This window comes from Neophocaena asiaeorientalis, unplaced genomic scaffold (genome assembly GCF_003031525.2).
Source record: "Neophocaena asiaeorientalis asiaeorientalis breed wild unplaced genomic scaffold, Neophocaena_asiaeorientalis_V1.1 scaffold347, whole genome shotgun sequence".
Taxonomy (NCBI): Eukaryota; Metazoa; Chordata; class Mammalia; order Artiodactyla; family Phocoenidae; genus Neophocaena; species Neophocaena asiaeorientalis.
In genome coordinates, this window is record NW_020171818.1 from 1,192,837 (window position 1) to 1,218,816 (window position 25,980).

Sequence of the window (25,980 nt, forward strand, 5' to 3'; positions counted from 1 at the left end):
CCGCGGCATGTGGGATCTTTCCGGACTGGGGCACGAACCTGTGTCCCCTGCATTGGCAGGCGGACTCCCAACCACTGTGCCACCAGGGAGGCCCAGGGAAGTGCTTTTTAACTCAAGTTGGATGATTTCTCATTCTCAACCCTTTATCTTTACTAATATAAAAACATAAATCTGAATGTTCTGTCTATTGCTGTGGCATCATCCCACAATTTTAATTATCTAAGTATTTTAAAATTTTCATTATGATTTTTTTCTCTTCCTATCAGGTATTTAGAAGTTTCACTTTACAAATGTGGGTTTAAAAATTATCTTGTTCTTTTCTATCTTAATTGCATCATGACTACATAATATGATCAATGTGGTACCCATCCTCTAAAATTTATTAAGACTTGTATTCACAAGTAGTCAGTGTGTTGCTCATTTATTAGGTGAGATGTCAAGTGTATTTGTCTAAAAGATCAAGTTTGCTCATTGTGTGGTTTTAATCCTTGTATGTCCTTAATGATGTGTACGTGTGTGTGTGTGTGTGTGTGTGTGTGTGTGTGTGTGTGTGGTCTGCTTAATTATTAAGAAAGGTTTGTGGGAGTTCCCTGATGGTTCACTGGTTAAGACTCTGCGCTTCCACTTCAGCAGGGCGTGGGTTTGATCCCTGGTTGGGGAACTAAGATCCTGCATGCCGTGCGATGCAGCGATATAGATAGATAGATAGATAGATAGATAGATAGATAGATAGATAGATAGAGAGATAGATAGATAGCAAGTTGCCTACTCTAATGAAGGATGTGTTCATTCCTCATAATACTGCTAACTTTTTGTGTGTCGAATATTAGATACATAAGAGTTTTTTAAAATGACTTTAACCTTTTATTATTATAGAGTAACCTTCATCATGAGTAATTGTTAATGTAGCTATACCAGTATTCTGTTATTTATGATATATCTTTTCCAAATATTTTAACTTTTACACTAATCACTGGAAACCAGTAGTTGCTTGTTTACCTCTCTGGAATTTGTTTTTTCATTGTGATCTCCATGATGCATTTCAAAAGATTGTTTATATTCAATCTAGCATTTTTAGAGCTTGTCACGGGAGTGTTTTTCAGGCTCTCTTCTTGCTGTATCGCCAAGAACCCCCATACATTTCTTATTGAAATAACTTTTACTATCAACATGCTAGTTTAGCCTTTCATCAGTTGAAGTGATTTTCTTACTGCTTTTCCTGGCATCATGCCTTTCTGCCATAGGAAGCAGGAGAGAGTGGGAATTTGAAACTTAACTTACTTTAAAATTTATGCACGTGTTGGCCCAAAATGGAGCATCAGTTTCTTGTAGTTGGAGGTAACTGTGTCTTCTCCTGCTAGGGGAGAAACTGGGAAAAAAACATTATCATTTGTCTTTTGCTTTCAGGTATGCTCACTGTTACTAGATTAATATTTGATCAGTCATAAATAAATTAATCTTACTCCTACTAGTATGTCTGCTCAACTGGGGGTAGATATCGTACTTTAAAGTGGAAAACTTAAAATATATATCCATGGGCTGGGGGAAGAGGGGCAAGAATATGGCTCTTTCTGTTTTTGAATAGTAAGATAAATACATGCTTCTTTCTAAAGGTACAAAAGGATACACAGTGAATTCCCAGCCTCCTAAGCTTACTCCCACTACCCACACAATGTTAATTTCTAGTGTATCCTTCCTAAGCCGTTTTGGACCTACTAAGCAAATGTGTATATATGTCATTTTCACCCCCTCTCCCTTTTTAAAAAAATACAAACAGCATACTGTACATCATTCTGCAATATACTTTTAAAGCTAGTTTGGAATTCATTTCATAATAGTACATAAAGAGTGGATGTACCAGTATTGTTTTAACCGGCTTCCCTTAGTGAACATTTAGGTGGTTTTAATGTTTTACCATTTTAAACACTGCTGTGTGTGAGTAACCACCCATTTTACACAAGTGCAAATTTATTTTGTAAGGTAAAATCCTGGAAGTGGAATTACTGGGTAAAAGGATATTTGCAACTGTAATTTTGATAATGGCATGTTGCCTTCCATGAATGTCATGCCAGTTTAACCCCCCTAATAATAATTAATCATATTAATATTACCATTTTCACCTATCAGTTTTATCCATCTGATAGGTGAAAATGGTAATATTAATATGATCTCACTATAATAATTGAAAACATCTTTTCATAAAGAGCTATTTTATGAAGTCAGAATGACCAGTCTTTTCCACTTCAATATTATTATTTAATCCTCTCACTGCTTCTATTACCATTCTATGTTTTTTGTTTTATCATTTAAATTTTTGATGCATCTGAAATTTATTTTGGTGTAAGCATTTTGTAAGAAGATTCCAGAATACACAAAAAGTAGAATAGTGCAATGACTATTCCGTACACCCATCCTAAATCAAATTCAACAGATACCAAGATTTTATTATACCCACTTCATCTATTTCTTTATATTAAAATTAATGGTGAGGTGTTCATTCATCCTCATTAGCTATTTTTCTTTCTACAAAAATGGTGTGCTCATTTTAACATTCCCAGATTTTTGATTTAGGAAAAAAATTAGTCCTCTTAGATACTCAGGTTATAACAACTACACTGTCATGCCTGTCCTGGTAGAAGAAGAAGTGGAAGGCAATTTCAGATGCAGATTTTTAGGGAATACACCACAAATGTTTTACTTATTTGGGTCGTTAGTTTTATAAGTTCTGTGGAATACGTTAAAATATTCTAATCCCCAAACAATAAAATTAACAGGGCCCTGAACTGCCAGCAGTGGGATTTGCTTCCCCAGGAAACTTTGTGTCTAGTGGGAGTCTGGGACAGTGCTGCCAAAATTTCCTCAGATGCATTTTCATTATGAATACTAATTGCTGTAACTTTGTTCACACATTCTGTGTTTCTTACGAGGGTCAGTTATTTATTTATAAGTCCTTCTTTCAGTTTTTGTTTTTATTTCAATAAAAACTATAGCTAAAGCTTTTTAATTAAGTTGCCTATTAAAATCAAAATTATTCACTTAAAATTAGGAATGATGATTTTTTTTTTAGAAAATTATTCCTATCTGCTTGCCATTTTTTATTCTACCCCTGCTTCTGACTTGACAGTTATCAGCCCTTCCAAAAATTCTGCCTGTCAAGATTAATCATTGTTAATCTTAGTGTATATTTTTCCAGACATTTTGTTATCTAAATAAATATATAAACATTTATAGGCTTTGTTTATTGATTAATTTTTAGAAATTATAGTTATTTATGCTGTTTTTTTGTTTGTTTTTTGCGGTACGCGGGCCTCTCACTGTAGCAGCCTCTCCTGTTGCGGAGCACGGGCTCCGGACGCGCAGGCTCAGCGGCCATGGCTCACGGGCCCAGCCGCTCCGCGGCATGTGGGATCTTCCCAGACCGGGGCACAAACCCGTGTCCCCTGCATCGGCAGGCGGACTCTGAACCACTGCGCCACCAGCGAAGCCCATTCATGCTGTTTTAAGCTTATTTCTACTTAACAATATATCATGAGAAACACTGCTTCATTTAACACTTTATTGCCCACAGAAGGATGTTTCAGCAGCCCCACATGTTATCTGAAACTGTCTAATTTGACCCAAGTTCTCCAGTCAGATCTTGCTATAGATCAGCCAAAATCGTCTGTTACTAAGCTAAGTCCTTTATTTTCCCATCAATACAATATGCTGTTTCTGTCTGTAGGTCTTTGCTCATTTTCCACTCTTCTCATGCTGAGTGTCACCTCCTTAAGAACCTCGCTTTAATCTTTCAGTACTGTGCAGACCACATTAGTTTTTTGTCTTCTTGAACTCTTGGGTACAGACGGTCCCTGACTTAAAATGGTTCGACTTGGCAATTTTTCAACTTTAAAATGGTGCAAAGCAATATGCTTGTATGAAGTAGAAACCATACTTCAAATTTTGAATTTTGATCTTTTCCTGAGCTAATGATATGCAGTGTGATTCTCTCTAATGATGCTGAGCAGTGACAGCAAGCTGCAGCTCCCAGTCAGCCATGTGATCACGAGGGTAAATAATTCATATGCTTAAAACCATTCTCTACCCATAGAACAATTCTGTTTTTTACTTTCAGTGCAGTATTCAATAAATTACGTGAAATATTCAACATTTTATTATAATATAAAGTCTTTAGAGATGCCTTATCTTCTGGTTGACAACTTCATTATGCAGTGATTAGTATTCTATAAAATTTTAAAGTACTTTTAAATTACATGTACAAAGTATCTTTGGGATTCTTCAGGTGGATTACTTGTTTTGAAGATTTTAAATAGCTTTTCTAAAACTAAACTTTGATAAATATTGATTTCAGGTGCATGGTTGAAGCCTGGAGTTTACTGCGACAGCATTCTAATAGGTTGGATATAGAGGAGTTGCTCAAGCACACATATGAAGTCTGTCAGGAAATGGGCTTAATGGAGGATTTACTGAAGCTGCCGTTCACAGACACTGAACAGGTAATGACTTATCAGTGTAAACTTATATCCAGAAACTCAGGATAAGTTAGTGGCTTACAAATCTATTTTGTTTTTTCTAGGAGTGTTTGGTGAGATTTTTACAGTCCAGTGCCAGTGTTCAGAATCATGAATTCCTTTTAGTTCACCATTTGCAGCGTGCCAATTATATTCCTGCCTTGAAGCTGAACCAAACTCTGAAGATAAAGCTTATGGTACAGTTAAACTTGTTTTATTATGGGGGACAAGAGAATAGGGAAAACAGGTGACTTTATTATATGAGAGCTTGTAGTTCAGTAGCCGCTGAGCATTGTATAACCTTGAGTTTAGGAAATCCTCTTCTTGGCTTCTGTAGCAGAATTGAGAAACAGGGTATTGTTACTTATCTAATTCTTTCATATATGCAATTTCTGTTTAGATATCTGCCCACAGTCTTGCCAGACTTACTGCTTCACTCGGAAAACAAGAGGAATTGGTAGAGGATAGCAGTAGGAAATAAATAGTGCAACAAGTATGGACTGTAGGGGTTGGGCTAATTGTTCATTTGCTCTGTGTGAACAAATGAGCACACTCTCTGAACCTTGGTTTCGTCAGTTGCAAAATGACAATATCTCTGTGTGAGGATGCACAGAGGTGTGTGTGAACATGTTGCTTAGTAAATGATAACGATTGCTTTTATTGTGAATAATCAAGGCTGGGAAGGAGAGGCTTAGAATTTAGTGATAGGTAGGGACTGATGAAGCAATTAGGTGTGTGTATGAGGTCCTTGGTTTGGAAGAATGGATATGTAGGAAGGAGGAAGATATTCTTGCGTATTCATAATTAATGTTAAATGGTAAATATATAAACATAGCACTAACATTTTTGAAGATTAAATTTTTACCAGTTATGATATGTTCAACAGAATGATCGTGATCCTCGTTTGCGAGAGAGATCAGTGGCTCGAAATTCTATATTAGACCAATATGGGAAAATTCTTCCTAGAGTCCAGCGAAAATTAGCCACTGAGCGAGCTAAGCCTTACCATCTGTCAGCATCATCAGTTCTTCGAGAAGGTAGGATATCATTGAAAAATGTCATAAAGTATTGGGCTAGAAAAGATATTGAGTGATTGATTATCTTCTGAAACCATCGTTATCTTCTGTTTAGCTCAATGTTGCTTTGATTCCTCACAGTGGTACTTTTTTTTTTTTTTTACTGGCTACTCTACCCCAAGAACTCAAAAGCTTTCTTGGAACTTTTTACAGTTTATTTAATACAAAATGACAGAACTCTTTTTATTTCATTTGAAGACTCCTGTCTAACTTCTAGAAAACATGTAGAATAATTACTTTACCATCTCCTAAAAGCCCAAATTGTTAAATTTCTGCATAGATGTTACTAAACCAAATATAACTTTAACTGCTCTTACGTTGTGTTTCGTTTTCTCCAATCACTCTTTCATATTAATCTATTAAAATTCTGGTGTTAGAGATGAAATTAAATCCTACCTTTTTCATTTTACAGTTTCTAGGCCAAGACCATTATCAGCAGTTCCAAAGCAAGCTGTAACAGGGACTGTGTTAACAAGATCTACTTTCATCAGTAATGTGTTATCTAAAATTGGAGAGGTCTGGGCAAGTAATGAACCTAAAAATAGCATCTCTGTCTACAATAGGTATGTTTTTCTTACACCTTTTATAGTCATGCTACTTGTTAATCTTTCCTGGATATCAGCTGCATTCATAAACAATCCAGCCTTAGAGCTTATTAATGTATATAAAAAGGAAAACTCTTTTTTATGTTGTCTACTTTTCTTGCAAGAAGAATGTTCTTTGTCTTGAAATTTAAAACCAAATTATGTTCATTATTTGTAAATAAGCAGAAATGCACTAAGGAAGAAAATGAAAGCCCCCTTCTCCCATCTGATCTCACCTTCTTACAGCATTTGTAATTTAATCCTCCTCATGATACATAATCAAAAGTTAAATTTTTATTTTCTTTGTAGTCCTAAAATAGAGGAACTATCTCCTATAGTATATTCCCTCCCAGATCCAGAGCTGCCTGAGGCATTTGTTGGAACACCAGTTTCAAAAGCATCACAAAAAATTTCTAGGTAAGAATTTATTAAATCACTTTTAAAAGACAAGGTTAGATAAGAATTACACTGTGATATAAAATTTGTCTTTCTCTATCTGACTTACTTTACTTAGTATGGTATTCTCTAGGTCCATCCATGTTGCTGCAAATGACAACATTTCATTCTTTTTTTATGACTAATTCCATTATATATATATACCACATTTTCTTAAACCAGTTGTCTGTTGATTGGCACTTGGGTTGTTTCCATGTCTTGGCTATTGTAAATAGTCCTGCTGTGAACATTGGGGCGTGTGTACCTTTTCGAATTAGAATTTTCTTCATTTCTGGATATATGCCTAGGAATGAGATTGCTGGGTCATATGGTAACTCTATTTTTAGTTTTTTAAGGAACCTCCATACTGTTCTCCATAGTGGCTGCACCAATTTACATTCCCAGCAACAGTGTAGGAGGGTTCGTATTTCTCCACACCCTCTCCAGCATTTATTATTTGTAGACTTTTTGATGATAGCCGTTCTGACCAGTGTGAGGTGATACAGTTAATAATTACACTGTAATTTTTAAATTGTCTTTAAAATTTTTATAAATATTGTTTTAAATTCTTGAATGAGTTTTTAATGCTTGCTGTAAATGAATAATTTGGGCAGTATTATAGTAATTTTAAGAAATTTTGCATCAGTTGATTGCTTAGAATTTTTGCTTAATGATTTCAGACTGCCTAGAGAAAAGAAGCAAACTTTGTTTTATTAAAATCATGAGCAAAATAAACTTTAATCTCATTGTTGATTGACCCATGAATAAAGCTTATTTTTATAAATTCCAACTAATCTTGGTTGGCTTCTTAAAGCTTGTTCCTGTGTAACAGAGCCTACTAAAATGTCTTAAGTGGCTTCAGATGCAATAATATTTTATTTCTTAACCTGTGGTATTAGAAAAGTAAATAGTAAAAAAAAAAAAAAGAAAAGTAAATAGTTAAATTGAAATTTTGCATCCAACATGAAATTGTGGTTGTGTTTATTTTATTTAAGAACATTGAAGAGTTGAGAAGTGTTCATGATCATCAATAGCAGAGAACAAACAAGTGTCTCGATGTAATGATTCTTTCTCTTTAATAATATGACCATAATTGTTGGAAATTTTTGATTGTTTACATTTTATCAGTGGCAGAATGACATAATTTTATGGGAATAAAGTTATCTGAATCTATGATACTAAGAATAAAGTACTCAGAATAAGTTAATAACTTAAAAGCAATTGGGGCCAAAGCTGTTTGTAGTGTGCATAATGGATATATTTTCAAATCGTGAAAGGATTTTCCCTTTCTTGGATTAGATTTTATTAGATTGAGGTTCTTTTCCTTTAATTACCCTCAGGAGATGGCAAGAAGATTGCTTCAAATGGACGTCATTATCACTGGCATTCTGTTTTCGTACCAGTAGTTTTGATATTTTTCCCACAAGTCACTTTTTCTCAGTTCCTTTGTATCTTAATAGATCTGGGGTTCAAGAAAGGAGCGATAATAAAAGTGTTAAGGCTCTCTCTCCTATCATTCGATATGATAAAAATATCCAGGACACTATAGAAAGCCATTTAGTAGAATCCTGGGATTCTCTTTTGCCACTAACCTCATTAATTTGAGAAAATTAACTTTTTTTTTTGGTTGGTAAGTCTAGTCTTCATTGTGATCAGAACCATAAAGGTAAATAAACCAGTATTCATTAGGTACCTCACGTGGGTGAAAGGAATTTTTATGTTGTGAAAGTGAATTGTAGCAAATGGATTGCTAGGGAAACGTAGCAAATGGATTGCTAGGGAAACATTGCCTTGTTTTTTTGAGTATTTATATCATTAACAGTTCATCTTCATTTGAAAATAATGCCTGGCACATCGTAGGGGCTCAGTAAATATTGGTAAAAGGGAGGGAGGAGGGCTAGAACTCCTTTTCAGGGTTGCGGGGGGATGACCAAATTGTTATCTAGAATTCATAATTCTCTTTTTTGCTACTGAATTAATTTTGATTTCTGGAACTACGGGTGGCATTACAGTAATATACTTGTCTGAATTTATATTTTCATATGGTTATATTTACCAGTGAATATAGAAGTCTGCGTAATTAAATGGGATACTAATTCTTTGGTTCCTTCAGTATAACTCAAGTATGTTACCAGGATTTTTCTATTTATATATATGCTGTGATTACAGACTGCTGGATTTGGTTGTTCATCCTGTCCCCCAGCCTTCTCAGTGTTTGGGATTTATTCAGCAAAGCCCCACAAGATCTCCTTTGTCCCTGGCATCCACCTCATTGCCAGTAAATTCACAATCAAAAGGATCACGTCACAATTCTTTCAGGGCTTCAGAATTACATTTACTTGAAACTCCTCTTGTAGTTAAGGTAAGTATAAACATGTCTAGCATTCCTAGTGAAGCTAGGAAGTTCTTACTTTTCAAGTAGCAGAGAGAAATAAGCTGTTTATAATTGATATCTTTGGGTAATAAGGGGCTTTAAGCCTTTATTTTCCTTTTTTCTTTTCTGTGGATATGTTTCCACAATGCTTACTGTATTTTTATATTTTCAGAAACAGACTATTAAATTTACCCTTTGTGGTTAATGGGCACTATGCTCAAGGTTAACAGTTACATTGCTCTGAAAGTAATGCAAGCCTCTGTGGTTATTATAAATAGGCCTTTTTCCTTTGAAAAATGCTTTCATATTCTTGGGTTTGCTTTTTTTTTTAATTCAGTTTCTAATAGCATTTTGCCATTATTTCTTTCCTTTATCACATTCTTTTTAGTTCTTAATATTTTTAGAAAAATTTATTTTAAAATTCTGGCTTCAATAAAATTATAAACTGTTACTCTTTCCTACTATCAGTAGGGAATTGCTTTTTCCTTCACCCACTCTGATAAATTATTAGCTGAGAAACCACAAAACTAAACTTGTGATGACTGGTAGCAGTGGACTTTTACCCTCCCGTTGTCAAAATGTTTTCACATATGTTATCCACAAGCTCGTTGTCCAGTGCTCTGGATTCATTCCCAGAAGCTTTCTTTTTTTGTTGTTGTTTTTTCTTGATTGTTTCTGGATATCCAGCATTTAACGTGAAGCCAGGGAATTCTTATTTTTCAGGTTGGATAAAAGATACTTTAATAAATGCTAGACCTAAAATAGTTATTAAAAGAAGTTGAAAAGAAGCTTGCTAAGATTATTAAGTTCCTGACATTTAATATCCAGTATAGTAATACTTTTTTTCTTCTATAGAAAAACATTCACATTTTATTCTCTAGGGCTAAGTTCAAATGAAATTAAATGAGGGAATAATTTTGTACTTGCTACCAAAATGAATCTAGGAAAAAAATCGGTACAATCTTGTAACAGATCTAATGGAATTTAATAATGTAACAGGATCCAATAATTTGTTTACTAGTCCTTTAGAGGAGAGGTTAAGTGAAGGAATTATCAGTATTTCTGCTAACTAGTTCCTATGCTAATTATTTGTATTCATTATAGTAAACCAGTCAGAATTCTTATAAGTAATTCAGTTACTATTGGAGTCGTGATGGAATTATATTTTTTCTAAAACATTCTTAAAGTTAGTCTAATTTAGATTAGCTTGCTATAATTAAACTAGGTTCTGTTCGTCACACACTATCATCTCTTTCACCTAACTAAAGTTTTCTAAGCAATAGTTAAATAATTTATCTTATCTCAGCACTTTATTAAGTTGAACTTAAACCTGGGAATAACCAAGGTCTTTAGAATGATTATGGATGCAGCTTTATGGTTTATTTTTATAGCCTTATATATAGAAAGCCCTGAGTAGAATTTTGTATTTCCAGTAATGTGTAATACAACTTTTTATTGATATTTTTATTGGAGATGAGAATATAGCCACCATTGTGACTCGCTTGGCCCTGTCTGTCCTTGTGTAGGTGCATTTTACAAACACTAATGGTGAATTCCATTTGTTCTTTGTCATAGAAAGCTAAGACTTTGGCTATGTCAGTTACTTCCCCTGGATTTGCCGAGTTCACTCCTCAATCCATCCTAAGGTCTGGTCTTCGAACAACACCTTTAGCGTCTCCCTCTTTGTCGCCTGGAAGGTCTCTTACTCCTCCTTTACGACTTAAAGAAACTAGAATTTCGTTCATGGAAGAAGGCATAACCACAAAATGGACTGCTGGAGTAAGTTTGATAATAGTTGGAACAAAAGGATTTAATAAGAATATATTAGCTCTTATAAGTGAAAAGTTAGATAAATTGATTTATATAATATCACTATAGATTTTTATATACAGTCTTGCAGGTAGTCATAAAATCAGAAGACATTAGTTCAGAAGGCAACTTTAGGGCCTTGGCCAAGCCAAACCCATCACTTACAGGTGAAGAAAATAGGATTAGAAGCACCAAGCCAAATTATCTATAACCAAATAGCTTTTTGGTGGTAGAAATGGGACTAGAATTGTTTTGTTTTGTTTTTTTAAATTTCTTTGTTTTTTTAACCCGTATTGTACTGCTTCTCTTATTAAGTTCCTAGTTTGTTGTCTGTTTAGGGAGGGTATGTCTTCACAGCTCCACTGTAGGTTAATAGGAACTCATTGGTGCTTATTGGGCATCTTGCCTATTCTGTGTTTTAGTCTTTTGGGATTAGTGATCTATTACCAGTTAGAGAACCGTTAACAATCATTAACTTTTAATCAGCAATCTGAAGAGAATGGATTTAGAATAAGTGAATTTTGATGGAGAAAAGAATTTGGAGAAAAACGGCACGTGGAAAGGGTGGGTATGATTGGGATGGATAGCTTAGATGTGACTGATTTTTACTAGTAAAATTATTTTTCTCCAAACCTTTTACTTAACAGGCTGCAGATGACAGCAAAACAAAAGCATTAATTACTGCACCTTTCCATAAATGTGCAGTTCCAGCAGAAGCTGAATGGCTGAAGAATAAAGATAAGGCAACATCTTTTCCCCTGAATAGCCCTGAAAAGGACCATCAAGAAATTAATGTGAGGTCACAGGATACAACTTCACAAAGTTTGGAGAAACTGGATGTGAACATAGAAAATAGCAACACTTCAGCCAGATCAGACCAGACTACCTTGGAGTATCAGGATGCTCCATCACCAGAAGACTTTGAAGGTATTTTCATGGCCTCTAAGCCAGTGACATGCTCTTCCACTGAACAAATTACTAATTTAACTGAACAGACTGAGAACAGTGATAAAGATACATTTGAATTGGAAGTAACTCCTCCAGACCTGGAGAAACAAATGGGTAAGAACTCATCCCAAATATTCAAAATGGCCATTGATACTCTTCAGTAAAATCTGTAATAGAGGTTTTTCTGTCATAAGAAAAGCATCGGGGTTAAATAATTGTATGGTCACAGCACAGTAGGTTCTAGACATAATACACATATCTTAATTCTTTCCACTTACAAATATGGCTTATTTATATTGTTACATTCATTATAAGTAGGTATGAGATTTGAGGAGAGGAGAACTTAATGTGTGTTCTGTTTTTATTTGGAAATGAAATTTGGAAAAGAACAGTAATGGTTAAGGAAGAAATGTCAGGTATCAGTGTGACTTAAGGTCTTCCTATAGCTATGAGAAATAATAATACTACCTTTACAGACTATATTAACGTATCCATACAGCAGCCTCAACTTTCTAGAAGGCTGCTCAGAAAACAGGAAGTTCATTCTACTCTCCTTCCCTACCTCCAAATAATCACTGGAAACTGAAAAGTAATGTCCAAAGACCCATGAATTTATTGGCCTTATATTCATTTGTCAAAAAAATTTATGTGCAACAGGTGGGCTCCGGCTTTGTGTGTGCTAAGTGATAAAGTAATAAGTAGACATAGCACCTGCCCACATGTAATTTTGAACCTAGTGGATTATATCAAACAAGCACGTACAATGCAGTTTGATAAATGCTACACTGGGGAACATAGAAGGGACCAGTAGAACACCAGGAAGGGGAGAGATTTGGCTTAGAATTGGTGGATCAGAAAAGTTATTCTATTTTTATGTTTTCTTACCCTGCATAGATTTAAAGGTAATTCTTAACTTTAAATACGTAAAACCCAATACTTATATAAAAATCTGTGTCATAGTGGTTTCTTTGGGGAAATACGTTCTGCCTAAGCTGAACTAAGGTTTCTTAAAATGTGAATGCAGTGAAATTTGGGCTATGATGTCTTTATTTAATAAATATACACATTATTAATTGCTCTAAGAATTTAGGACTCTCTTTATAAATAGCATATGTTTAGAAGTTTACATTACTCTTTTGATGTGCTGTGTTCCACTGAAATATTTGAATGGTGAAAGTTCGACAAGGATGTTCATGGCAGTATCTTCATTGATTAGTCCTAAAATGATTAGACAGTCTCAAATAGAAACTTTTATTGTTTTTGTGGGGGATTATGTAGCACAAACTTTAGAGTGAAATAAGCTAGATTTGAATCTTACTAGCTCAGCTAGTTACTAGGTTTGTGATCTGGGATAAGCAGTGTAACCATATGCTTCTGTTTTCTCATCTGTAAAATGGGAGTAATAGTACTACCTCTTTGGATGTTGAGGATTAAGAGAGTTGTTAAATGTAAAACACTTGCAACAGTGCCTGTTAAGCCAAAAGTGTGAGTGGTAGATGAAAGAGAGGGGGTTGGGAGGGGGGCTCTTGACCTAGGCTCAGAGAATTAGAAGGAACTTGCAGTCTGATGCCAATGGAGTAATCTAAAAGTACAAAAAGCAGACCCAACAACTTATTGAAAAGGAATAGGCCAAGACCGTGAGTAATCGCTAAACATTTAGCCTAAATAATTATGAATGTTCTTAACTGTGATTTATAGGCACTTTAGAAGATGCAGAAACAAAGGATCTCTTAGTTGCAGAGGGAGCACTTTCAGAATTAAATACCTTAAGCCCCATTCAAGGAGTTGAAGCTTCTCTTTGTGTACCATCAGTCTGTGAAGGGTAAGTTTATAGAGAAAATTTCAAATATTAATAAAGTTTAATGCAACTGTGAAGCAGTAGTAAATATTGATATTTGTTCTATGCATAGATGAGCTCTTATTTTGATCTTTGGCATTTCCATTTTGGTAATGTTTTCTGCTATGAAAGAAGTTAATTTGTACAACTGTGTTATTTCGTAGTTATTATGAAATCTGAGAATGATACCAGATGTTTCCTAAATATATAGAGCCATGATAAGTTGAGGCAGAACTCTTTAATATTCTTTGGTGATTCTATTTTTGTTGAATACCAAAAGTGTCACTCACAGCCACGCATCCCTCCATGCTGTCCCGTTTTCAGTGTTTCAGGATGATCAGGTATGTATCCTGTAGCACCAAGGCAGAGCATAAGGGAGATGGTTCAGAGGCAGTAGTGTTCCCTGCCATTTGATTGATACAAGACTCTAGCAGTTTTTGTTTTTCAGTGACTGCTGGAACTGTTATGCTCCCAATTATTCCATTTCATTTAGCACTTAACACATTTAGCCCGTGTACTAGATGATGTATGGCAGTGCTACTTAAAGTGCGGTCTAATAAGATAGATGCCAGTTCCCAGTTTATGGTCTACAACAAGATAGCAGCTTCTGTTAGGATATATATCAGTAGCCTTTTTCGAAAGTCAGCTGAGCTAATCAGTGAAGTAATTGATTGATTGACCTTCTGGCATAAACTCTTTATCTCACTGCAAGACTGGACACATCAGCACTTTGAGTAGCACTGTTGCAGAGCAGGGGTCTCCAACCCCTGGGCTGCGGACCGGTACCGGTTAGGAACCGGGCTGCACAGCAGGAGGTGAGTGGCGGGCGAGCAAGTGAAGCTTCATCTGTCGCTCCCCATCGCTCGCATTACTGCCTGAACCATCCCCCCTCATCCGTGGAAAAACTGTCTTCCACGAAACTGGTCCCTGGTGCCAAAAAGGTTGACCGCTGTTGTAGAGAATACCAAAAAAGTGGCAGCTTCAGTTATCAAGTAGTAAGGGTAATTTACTAAGATTAGCCCACATAAAATGTGATAATTTAAGGCATTGTAAATGGTTCATTAATTTATAAGTCTTGAGAGTGACTTCACAAACCACCCACAAAAATCAGTATCATGATAGCCACCTCTCATACATGGAACTCAATCAGATGCTTCACTTCTGAGAAGAGAAATCCTGATAAACTGTCATCTTTGCCAGGCCTTCATGGAAAAAGAGGGAGAAACAGTACAAAAGGATTATCAAGATGGTTTTGTTGTTTAATTCTAAGGTTTTTAAAATTTTAATGAAAACTAATATTGTAATGGGTTTGATGGATAATTACAACAATGGCAAATCAAAAGAGCCACCATCAGTAACAATCTAGGTGAATATTCACCATCCTTGGCAAGCTAGTTCCTTTTTAAATGTAAACTTACTTGGTTGTGGGTTCTTAATTATCCTTACTATAAATATTGTGATTGAGTTAAGTCTTACAAATATACCTACAAATAAGTGTGTATATATTCCAAATACATACTTTTTCTTGAATTTACTTTACAGTTTGTCCAGTTTAAAAAATCAGCATGCTTTAGTTGGCTTTAGGGAAAGGCCAGCTCAGAATAGAAAGGGACCACTGTCAACATCTTTCCAGAACACTTATCAAGTGAATTAACGCAGGTCACACTGGTCTACGATTTTGAGTCATTTATCATGTGCTTTCCAGTTAGCATTAACATATTGAATCTGATTCTACTGAGTATATGGGGGAAATGTCTATAATATTTGATAGATTTATTTGAAGAATGTGGCCACAGATAATTAAAAATTGGCCTAAGTGTAATTTATACTGACCAGCATTTTAAAATCATTTTATTTGTAGTTTAAGGTCATGCCATTGTATTCAACAAAAAAAATTTAGAAAATAGGAAAAACAAATATAGCATTACTTGTTTCTAAATTCACTTGTAAATTATTTAGTATTATTCTGGATGAAGTTGCATGGTATTTTCTCTGAACCTCAGTTTTCATGAACAAAATGAAAAGTAAGAATTGGGTAAAGCAAGTTATAGCAGATGGAATCTTCTTACACACTAAAGTATATATTTCAATTTCTAAAGGAAAATCCTCACCCCGAAGTCCAAGGTACCTGTTTTAGACGAAGGACTAGTATCTGTTGAAAGCTGTACCTCTACAATTAGAGCAGGTAACAATAAATGTATGTATTATTTTGACTTTAGAATTATTTCATTTTAGTGTTGTGTCTAAAGAGTGTTCTATTCTTAGGACAAAAGAATCTGAATAATAATCCAGACTTTGTTATCTCAGTTATTCTCCAGTTGTTTCCCCAGCTAAAAATAGAATTCTGAGGAGGTGTGTTAGCTACCAAACAGTGGGTTGCTTATAAAACACTCTTTGGTTTTCATAGTGGAAGTCTTAGAATGTTTTTTGTGGACATATTTAAAGAAGAGCAAAGTAAATTACCAGTCCCCAGCCAGACTGCACACCTGCTTTTTGATCTTCTGAGATTCAGTTATATATACAGGGAAACTTCCATATTTATTCTGTGTTTGTGGTAACATATAGCCAAGATTGGCTTATTATTATTAGAAAATAATCTCAAATGACTGAATTTGCTCCAGGGAAAATGAACAGATACATGGAATTTGTTTTTTTTTTGAGTGCCTCCTCTCAGACCCTGACTATACAGAGATGAGGAACATATATTTTCCTCATTGAACTCACAGTTGGGTTTAGGAAAAGCAGACACCTTGAATGCCTGTGCCTAGAACTTGTCTAAGCATTTCATGTGAGGACTTGTCTAAGCATTTCACATATGGTGTTGACACTGTCTGACTCTAGAGCTCATGTTCTTAACCGTTATATCCTTCTGCCTGTCACATTATGAATAGGGCTTAGGACAAGCTTGAGTAGACCTGTTCTCCCCCCACCCCACCCCGCCCATTAAGAATGTAATATATATTTACTGTAAAATAATCAGGAAATCATAGTCTCACATATAAAGTAAAAATCCCCATAACCCGGTTACCCAGTTTAAGAATCTATTATTAAGTGTCTTTTCCCTGAGTTTTTTTCCTGTGCATTTTTTTTCCCCAGTATGTTGAAAGAGGAGGTAAGTGCGGTGGATGGAGAATACCAAGGATTTAAACAGACTGCTTGGGTTCATAACCCTGTTCTGCACTTACTATGTATGAGACCATGAGCTATACCTCTGTTTCTTTGTCTATAAAATTTAATAGCTTTCACTGTTAATAAAAGCTCAGTAAATGTTAGCTATTATAAATTATTAACAATTAAGTTTATTATAATCAACAACAACTTTTTTCACTTAACAGTATATTTAAGATATTTCTCCATGTCATTAATACAGATTAATTCTGTTTTTTTTAGTGACTATAATAGTATTTCATAGTATGGATGTTCTGTGGTATGCTTAACTATTTGCTGATTGGTGAACAGTTTGAGCTGATGACCATTTTTGTTTGTTTTGCTGTCTCATTTCTGCAGTGAATATTATTGTGTATGCATCTTTGCACAGTCTGTGTCAGTGTTTCTTTTGAGCAGATTCCTAAACGTGGCCTTGCTGGGTCAAGGAGTGTGCACAGATTTTTAATATTTTATTGTTTTCGCCAGTAAAGGTTGTTTAAAGAGGAAGGTGAAAAATAAGGAGAAATTTTTCTTTATGATCCCCCCAATTTATTTAAGTGGTAGAATATGTGGCCATTTGGATGCTTTCTGCCAAAAGGGAAATATCTAGTCCTTTTCACAGCCAGATCAAAGCCCAGATTGCATGTCCCTCATGTAATTCTGTAATGGCTCAACAAGGATAGCTGGTTGTCTAGTAGTCACCTGGTGAACATAATTTTCAGATTAATAAGGAACAAACACATCTGAGCTCCTCAGAGCAGTTTATCGTCATATTGAAGTTTCACAGTAAGGGCAAGAATTATATTCTAGTTGAGAAAAACCAAAGTTGTCATTTTTAAATGTAAAATTTATCTTCTGTGTTTTATTTTCGTGGAAAGCAAATATGTATTGTTTAAACTGAGTGATTGCATACTGATGAAACAGGAGTGATATGTAAATCCTCATAGGCTTTTCCTCTTTTAAGATGTTAGAAATTTTTTGGCACTATGACAGTTTTTCAAGGAAACATTAAGTGCAATGCAGGCTTTTCCCTTCTGTTTGCTTCCCCAGTTGTGTATATATCTTTTTTTGTTTTTAGCTTAAAATATGGGAGATTAACTCTCATTTTTCTTTCAGCTATGGCTGATGTTCTTGGTGATGGTGGAAGCTCTGGGCTTGTTATCTCTGAAGGCCCTATTATCTCTGAACATAGGCTTGACCAGGAAACAGCACTGAACTTGAAAGAAGATCATGAAATAGAAGTTGATGTACTAAAAGCAAGTGTTGACTTACCAGAAGAAAAGCCTCCAATTTCTGATGATTCTCCTGATACTCAAGAAATTCATGTAAAAAAAATAATTTTTCATTTCTTTGTCAGTTTTGGTTTAGTTAGGTTTCAAACCATAGTTCAAATCTAATGTATTCATTTATTTGACTACTATATGAAAACCTCTTTATAAAAATCTGTGTTCAAAAAAGTATATAAATATATTGTGGAATTACAGAGCACATCCTTTAAGTAAGAAATTGTTTTTCATGAAAACCAAAAGGCTGTGTTAAAGAAGTCACAATTTTATTATTTAATTTTTGCTCAGTATCCGGTTCAAATAAAAGTTCTTTTAGCCATAAGAAAACAGATATTGGTTACTCTAGAGACATGTGTGACATCGAAACTATCCAGAGCATATATTTGAGAATAATTGAGTACAGTTAAATAGGATTCTTTCCCACCCCCCACCCTCCCCACCCCACCATTCATACTTGTGGGAAAATGCTGTTCTGCTGGCTGGGGTTTAACTTCTTAGACGCTCCAGAAAGGTGGGGGCTTTTTTGTGTGTGTGGGGGGGGTGGTATTTAATATAACTTACATTTCCTAAAATTCCACCAAATCTCTTTTATTATCAACAGGCAACTTTTATATGATACATGAATTTAAGATGAAGAAAAATCACCTCTTCTAATTATTTATAGAGATGTGATTATATAATATTTGGGAGGTTTAACTCATAGAAATGTCATGGTTATCCATATTCAGTTTCATGAGTATTGTCACCGTGAGTTAGATGGATAAAGTCCCTGTTCCTTCAGCTGGGAAGCTAACACAATTTGTGGGCATGGTGTAAATGGGAATCCTCATTTCTGGGTATTTCCAGTCTTTCATTTCACTGAATGTTTGGGGAGTGGGAAAATGTCATTGTTTAGGTGGGTGGTAATGTTCTACCTTCTTGGTCAGGAGATCTCTCTGTTACTTTCTGCCTCCTCCTTTTTCTCCCCTTCCCTTACCAAAAGGTAAATGCAAGGAGCATTCCTTCTTCCACCAAACCCTTGCAAGAGAGGTACTGAACTTGAAAGCCTTAGGAATTTCATGGTTTATGCAGCCCCAGCAAAGGGAAGAGGATTGAGTCTAGCCCAAGGGAGCTTATGTAGGTGAATTCTTCTTCAACCTTATGGGGATCATGCTGTTTAGAAAAAGTGTGGTTAGTTAGGTAATTTGGGGATTATCATTAAAACACAGTTTGGGGGTTGTTTCTTTTTCTCCAGTTAATTTTTCTTTCCTTGGGTGAGAATAGAATAAGTCCTTAATTATCACAACTGTTAGCATCATAATAATTTTTAAGGTTTTGTTAAGACTGTCTTTTTTAGCCAGGGAAATGTAGAATTCTACTTTTAATTCCATTCAGAATCTCAATCTTTTTCTATCTAGTTATTTTGACTGAGTGAGAAAGTCTGATTGCTTAAATGGATATTTTATAAAGTAAACCCATAAGTACATGCCATATCAAATGTAGTTTATGTTTAACAATTCATACACCGAGGGAGAGGTGGTCATGAAAAAAATTTATGCTTTAGGTTAAAATAAATGTATACATTAACAGTCTCTTATCTTTAATTCATTTTAGGTAATTGAACATGAAAAGCTTGAAGTTCAAGATTCAGGACAAGAGGCTAGGAATCTTTCATTTAGTGAGTTGTATCCCTCAGGAACTCTTAAGCTTCGATACAATTTTGATACCATTGAGCAACAGTTTTGTGACTTACCTGATAACAAAGACTCTGCTGAGTGTGACATTGCTGAAGTAGATGGGGAACTTTTTGTGCCACAGAGCAACTTTACCTTGATTTTGGAAGGTGAAGAAGGAGAAGTAGAGACAGGTGATTCTGCAGCATCTAATGTGCTAGCTAAAGCAGCTAATGCAGCCACTGAGGAAAAACACGTATACAGTGGCGAAAATGATAATCACGGACATGTTGCAAATTTGCCATCTGTCATAACTAGTGATCAGGAGTCCCAAAGGGTAGAGACATTACCATATGTGCCTGAACCAATTAAAGTAGCAATCGCAGAAAATTTATTAGATGTAATTAAAGACACAAGAAGTAAAGAAATTACTTCAGATACAATGGAACAGTCTATTCAAGAAAACATACCTTTAATAAGCCAAAAGGTAATGTGTTCCACCAGGTTAGCCAAATCTACATTTAAGACTGTTCAGGAAACAAGTACGGTGACTATAAATGTCAGCGAGGTTAATGACATGATTTCCTCCAGAACTCGCAACAGAGGACGTGTCCAAAACCTGAATGTCAAATCGGCACAACAGGACGAGTCAGCAGATGTTGCTACTCCTGAGATGCTGGGACTTTCAGTTATGAAGAAAACTAGGAAAACAAAAGAAATTTCAGGGGCTTTTGAAAGTGCCTGTTCTGATGATAAAGGAATATCTCATAACCAGCAAATACCTCAAAATTCTATTACTCCTAGGAGAGGAAGGAGAAAAAAAGAAATGAATCAAGACACTTTAGAAAATATTAATTCTGTGGAACCAGAATTACAGGTTACTCCAGGTAGGGAATTAAGAAGTTTAAAATCATCTCAGCTGTTGGAACCAGCAACTGAAGAAACTTCTTTTAGAAAAGAAGTTAAGCTTTCATCTGTTACAAAAAGGACTCCTAAACGAATTAAAAAACCTCTCGAAAATCAGGAAGGTGTTGAAGTTATAAATGATCTGAAAGTCAGTAAAGTAGCAAGTGCTAGCAGAAGTACCAGGAAATTGAGAAGTTCTAATTTGGAAACTTCTAAAAATACAGGATATAAACAAGATGGGGAGTCTATTGAAGAGCAGCTGCCAATTCAACATAGTAAACGGGTTAAAAAGAAAGGAATTAGTCCGTCAGATGTAATAGAAGATTCCAAACTTGGTTCATCCCAGTTGACTCTTCAAGCAGAATTTGATACTCCTGCTACACCTAGGAAACGTGGTAGACCAAGAAAAATCAATCCATCTGAAGATGTAGAATCCGAGGCTGTTAAGGAAGCAAGAAGTTTCAAGAAGAGAGAAGGTCTCGGCATCCCAAGGAGATCTACAAGAAACACCCCAGCTAAAAGTGAAAATGCTGATGTTGGCAAACCAGCTTTAGAAAAATCAGTTTTAGTGCCAAATGAGGACCTTGTTACAGCGATGAGCTCTAAGAAGAAGCTTACAAAAAGGACTGAAAACCAAAGCCAAAAACGTTTATTACGCTCAATATCAGAAAAATGCATAGATGAAGAAATGACAGACAAAGAACCAAATGACCGAGAAGAAAAATTGCTTGCCACAGTTGCTTTGACTAGATCTTCCCATAGCACAAGGACTAGATCTAGCAAGACCATCTTGTTGCCAGACCTTTCGGAACCAAAAAATGAGTCTTTTTTATTTTCTTCTCCTGTGTCAAAGGTTCCAAGGAAAGAGAAAGGTACTTTTATTTCTTTTCAAAGCATAATTTTCATCTCATTCAAAGTCTTCAGTTTAAAAAAATTCTGTTGGTTCAAACATGATTAGATTTTGTGTTAAGGCACTAATGGATTATTTCTTCTAAAAATGATTTGTAGTTACAGGGAATTCCTCCCCCTTCAAAAAACAAAGACAAAAACCAATTTTGATCTTTTGATAGTAAAATTTAAATATTTTATATTTTAAAGTTTATTTTTAGGTTCAAGAATTTCTGTTTCACCATGACTTTTTAAATCCTATAATTCACTTGACATAGGTTTAATTTTTTAGAATAGTATTATTTCTCTTCATTCTGCCCTTATATCATGTGACTTAATTTTGGTTTCTCCCCAGATAGAACCATCATTTTTGGCTCATATCCCAGGTGATGTCCACAACTTCAAATTGTTTTGAAGGGAAACAGCAGTAGAATTCTATTGATTACAATACAGAAATTATTTAAATCCATATTCCCTATTGTCTATGAACTGGCAAGGCTACATGCCCAACCTCCCTCACTGACGATAAATGAGCTAATGATTGTACTGTTTGGTTGGTATAGTTCATACCTTCTCAACAGGAGTGATGTCTCTCCCAAAAGGGTGAAAATATCTTACTCTTTTTTATGTATAAGGCGGAGATATACATAAAGTACATAAACAGATATACAGTATTATCTGTGCTATTAAGATTTCTTGCGGGGTGGGGGGAATTCAGTGAGGGAGACAATTAAGGAAAAAGGTCTAAAAAGGTGCTGATAAAGATTAGGGACTTGTAAGTAAAGTAGGTGTCTTTGTTGTTCTACTAAACTTTTTTAAACTATTGCATGCATTTTTAAATGCATTAGTGAACATCCTATATAGTTGCTTCCTGACTTGGGGAAGGCCAAGAGAAAGATAAGTCATTTAAAAACCTGCAAACTGAAATTTTCTGTCTTCAACATTCACTGTGTAAAAACCTCTTTAAGTATATTGTATTCATGAAGTCCAGTTGTTATATTTACATAGCACAAGCCCAGGAAAGGGCCTTTTGCCATAGAATTGATCATTTGACCAAAAAATGATCTGTAGTTATAGGAGATTTTGGTAGTACTGTATAATCCAGTTTTTACATGCTGTTGGGAAAGTGTGGTTATGCTTATACTTGGCATGGAGGAAAATGAAATGACCAAATGTGTGAGATTTTAGCTGACTTTACTAAGCTGCTATTTTAGATAAAAGTTAAAATGAAAAGGAACAGTGAGTGGTAGAAGAATGTCATTAACAATTCTTTTATACTTTTCTAATGACTTTTAGAGTATAGTAAACGCAAAATTTGGGGGTTCTTTTGGTAGAGCATAGCCAAACATCTCAATGATTCTGATATTTGTTATCTTTACATAGTCGTCATCTGTATACATGTTAACTATAACATTTTTCTGTAATAAAAATAATATATGCCTGCCACAGAAAATTAGAAATTAAAAGTATTTAGTCAAGTAGAGGACCAGTAACCACTGTTCACATTTTCTTGTATATCCTTCTAGTTGAATATATAGTTTGTTTTTTATAAAACCCAACAAACTACGGTTTGTGTATAGATATATATACTGCTCCCCCCACCTCCTACTTATTTCATGAGCATTTTTCCTCAAAACCCTGAGTGTTCGTGGTTTTGTATTTTTTTGTTTGTGTTTTACACATGGATAGAGTCCACGTGTGGCATTTCGTCTCACTTATGTGCTGCAGATCACTCAGGCATTCTCCTGCCAGGTATTTGAATTGTCTTCAGATTTTCTGGTATTAACAATAAGCATCTTCTAGTATGAGGTTAGAGAGAGGTTAGATAAGAACTTTGGGACTGAGATTTCTCACTTCTGCCATGTACTAGCTGGGCAGGAAATCATTTAACCTTTCTGAATCTTGTTTTCTCATCTTTACAGTGTGGGTAATAATGCCTACTACGTAGGGTTCTTGTGAGTATTGAGTATTCACTACTTTTTGTTAATTAACACCATCATTAGTTTCCTTTCTTATTTTGCCCTCAGATTATAGTTTCTACACTCCTACAATACCTTCTGTCCCTTGTGCCTATTCAACTTGCATTAAAAAAAAAAAAAAAAACTCCTTCAAGGAGGGGTGGGAGGTACAGAGAAGAGTGGATACAGAAATATTATATGATTAGAAAGCTGGAGGCCACCCTCTATTTAATTGAAACATGTCGAAGAAACAGATATCATAGAATCACTAACTAAAAAGAATGTAAAGCTTTACATTTCAATAGATTTTCTCAAATTCCATTACTCAGCAGCAGATATTTAAGAAGGGTTTGCTGTATACCTGAGTCTATACTAGGGTATACATTCACCAGTTCATTTGATTCTCAGTATAACCCAATGTAGTACAGGTACTATTATTCCTTCTTTCCACAATGAGGAAATTGAAATTCAGTGAAAACTGAGCACCCACATCACCCAGGTAATGAATAAATAGTGATGTCTTGGAGCCGATTCCTGCTGGCTAGTGAGAGCCAGTTGTTAAATATTCAGGAATTTTGTGAGCCAGCCATGGAACATTTATAGCACAGAAATAAGCAAATGCTGTAAATCAGAGTTGCGTTTTTTGTTGTTGTTGGTTTTTCCTTCCCAGAAAGCTGTTTACCAGTACATTATTGGGTTTGAATCTATAGGACTTTTGAACTTCTTAGGCCTTAAGTAGCACTGGCCACCAAAACTTACCCTCAGGAAGCTTACCGAAGTACGCAAGGAGTTGCAAGTATAATAAAGTCTTTCTGGCTAATAGAAGCGTATGGAAGGAATGGTGGGGCTGAACATTCTTGCGCGTGATAATGTATTTTTGTATTTCCTTCTTTATTCCTTTGGGTGCAGTGGGGAACTGTAGGTGAAAAATATGAGCTGGTCTTTGAAAAGCCAAAGAAGCTGTTGCTCCTGGTAGCCTGGAAAAAGAAAAATAGAATGTATCATTTTCGTAGAGCATAGATTTGTTTGCCTGTATCTTAACTGCAAAAGAGAGGAGTTACCACCAGTGCCACTTATGCCACTTATCAGCTGGGAGCGGAGATGACTTTTATTTCTGACCCTCTTTTGTTAAAAATCACATGCTTTACAGAATTTGATATCTGATAGAACTCTTGATTGTCCCGGTAGGTGAAATATCATTGAACTGTAATTTGGGAATTTTATTCCAAAGATTTGTAAATTATATTCTTGAAATAATAACATTATAACATGCAAACATCCATAAAGCACTTACCATATATTAACTTTATTCTAATCTTTAATCTCCACAGTAACTTTAAAGGGCCATTTTGAATCTCATTTTATAGAAACTGAGGCACAGAGAGGTTTAGGTAACTTGCTTTTTGTCCCACAGCTAATAAATCCAGAAGCTAGGATTTAATTTCTGGCAGACTGGTTCAACTGCACCATGCCACTTCCATAATTACATTGCTAAACTGCCATTAATATGGAGACTCTATAGTAAAAACAGGGAAAAAATCTGAGATGAAGTGTGTGATTTTTTTTTTTTTGCGGTACACGGGCCTCTCACCGCTGTGGCCTCTCCCGTTGCCGAGCACAGGCTCCGGACGCGCAGGATCAGCGGTCATGGCTCACGGGCCCAGCCGCTCCGCGGCATGTGGGATCCTCCCGGGCCGGGGCACGACCCCGTGTCCCCCGCATCGGCAGGCGGACTGTCAACCACTGCGCCACCAGGGAAGCCCGATAAATATTTTTAATTACATACTTTCAAGTAATTCTTAATTAAACCATTTCTATTTGTCTGTGGAAAATCTTCCTATCAGCCTGTTTTTCTGTATTGTTACTTTCTGTTTGCTTTGTTCCTGTTATGCTGTGGACTTTTCTGTTGTTCCCCTTGCATGGAACAACTGGCTCAGAATAAGCTGAAAGGAAAGAGGGTTTGAGTCTCTTCTTTGTAAATAAAATTACTTCTTAAAATAAAAAACTTGCCTCTAGAAAAGTAGGAATTATGAAGCAAAGTAGCTCAGGTTACACAGGGCAGGCATACCTGGGAGATATTTGCAGATTAGGTTCCTTACTATCACAATAAAGCAAATATCACATTAAAGCAGGTCACGCAATTTTTTTGGTTTTCCAGTAAAAGTTATGTTTACACTATCCTGTAGTCTCCTAAGTGTGCGATAGTATTTTTTAAATGTTCATACTTTAATTATAAAATACTTCATTGCTAAAAACTGCTAACCATCATCTGAGCTTTAAGCGAGGCTAATCTTTTTGCGATAGTGACATCAAAGATCCCTGATTACTGTACCAAATATAATAATAATGAAAAGGTTTGAACTACTGGGAGAATTACCAGAATGTGACAGACATGAAGTGAACAAATGCTATTGGACAAATGGCGCTGATAGACTTGCCACAAACCTTCATTTTGCCATACCATATTTCAAACCTTCAAATATGCCATACCTCTTTTTATTGTGCTTTGGGTTATTGCCCTTAACTGCACTTCACAGATCTTGCTTTTTGTTGCAAGTTGAATTTATATGTC

At 35.4% G+C, this 25,980-nt stretch overlaps 1 protein-coding gene across 3 annotated transcripts in view; it reads left to right on the forward strand.

Moving 5' to 3' along the window:
- AHCTF1 (AT-hook containing transcription factor 1) overlaps nucleotides 1-25,980 on the forward strand; it is an 81,766-nt gene that overhangs the window by 51,970 nt on the left and 3,816 nt on the right. Inside the window, exons 22-33 of one of the 3 annotated variants that reach the window (XM_024739031.1) lie at nucleotides 4,349-4,493; nucleotides 4,574-4,705; nucleotides 5,395-5,545; nucleotides 5,997-6,147; nucleotides 6,478-6,585; nucleotides 8,773-8,965; nucleotides 10,553-10,756; nucleotides 11,434-11,848; nucleotides 13,433-13,556; nucleotides 15,671-15,768; nucleotides 17,835-18,043; nucleotides 19,598-21,434. In XM_024739031.1, the coding sequence (XP_024594799.1) occupies nucleotides 4,349-4,493; nucleotides 4,574-4,705; nucleotides 5,395-5,545; nucleotides 5,997-6,147; nucleotides 6,478-6,585; nucleotides 8,773-8,965; nucleotides 10,553-10,756; nucleotides 11,434-11,848; nucleotides 13,433-13,556; nucleotides 15,671-15,768; nucleotides 17,835-18,043; nucleotides 19,598-21,434 (3,767 nt within the window). The remainder of the gene's footprint in view (nucleotides 1-4,348; nucleotides 4,494-4,573; nucleotides 4,706-5,394; nucleotides 5,546-5,996; nucleotides 6,148-6,477; nucleotides 6,586-8,772; nucleotides 8,966-10,552; nucleotides 10,757-11,433; nucleotides 11,849-13,432; nucleotides 13,557-15,670; nucleotides 15,769-17,834; nucleotides 18,044-19,597; nucleotides 21,435-25,980) is intronic. The other 2 variants (XM_024739037.1, XM_024739047.1) reach the window with 2 other exon arrangements.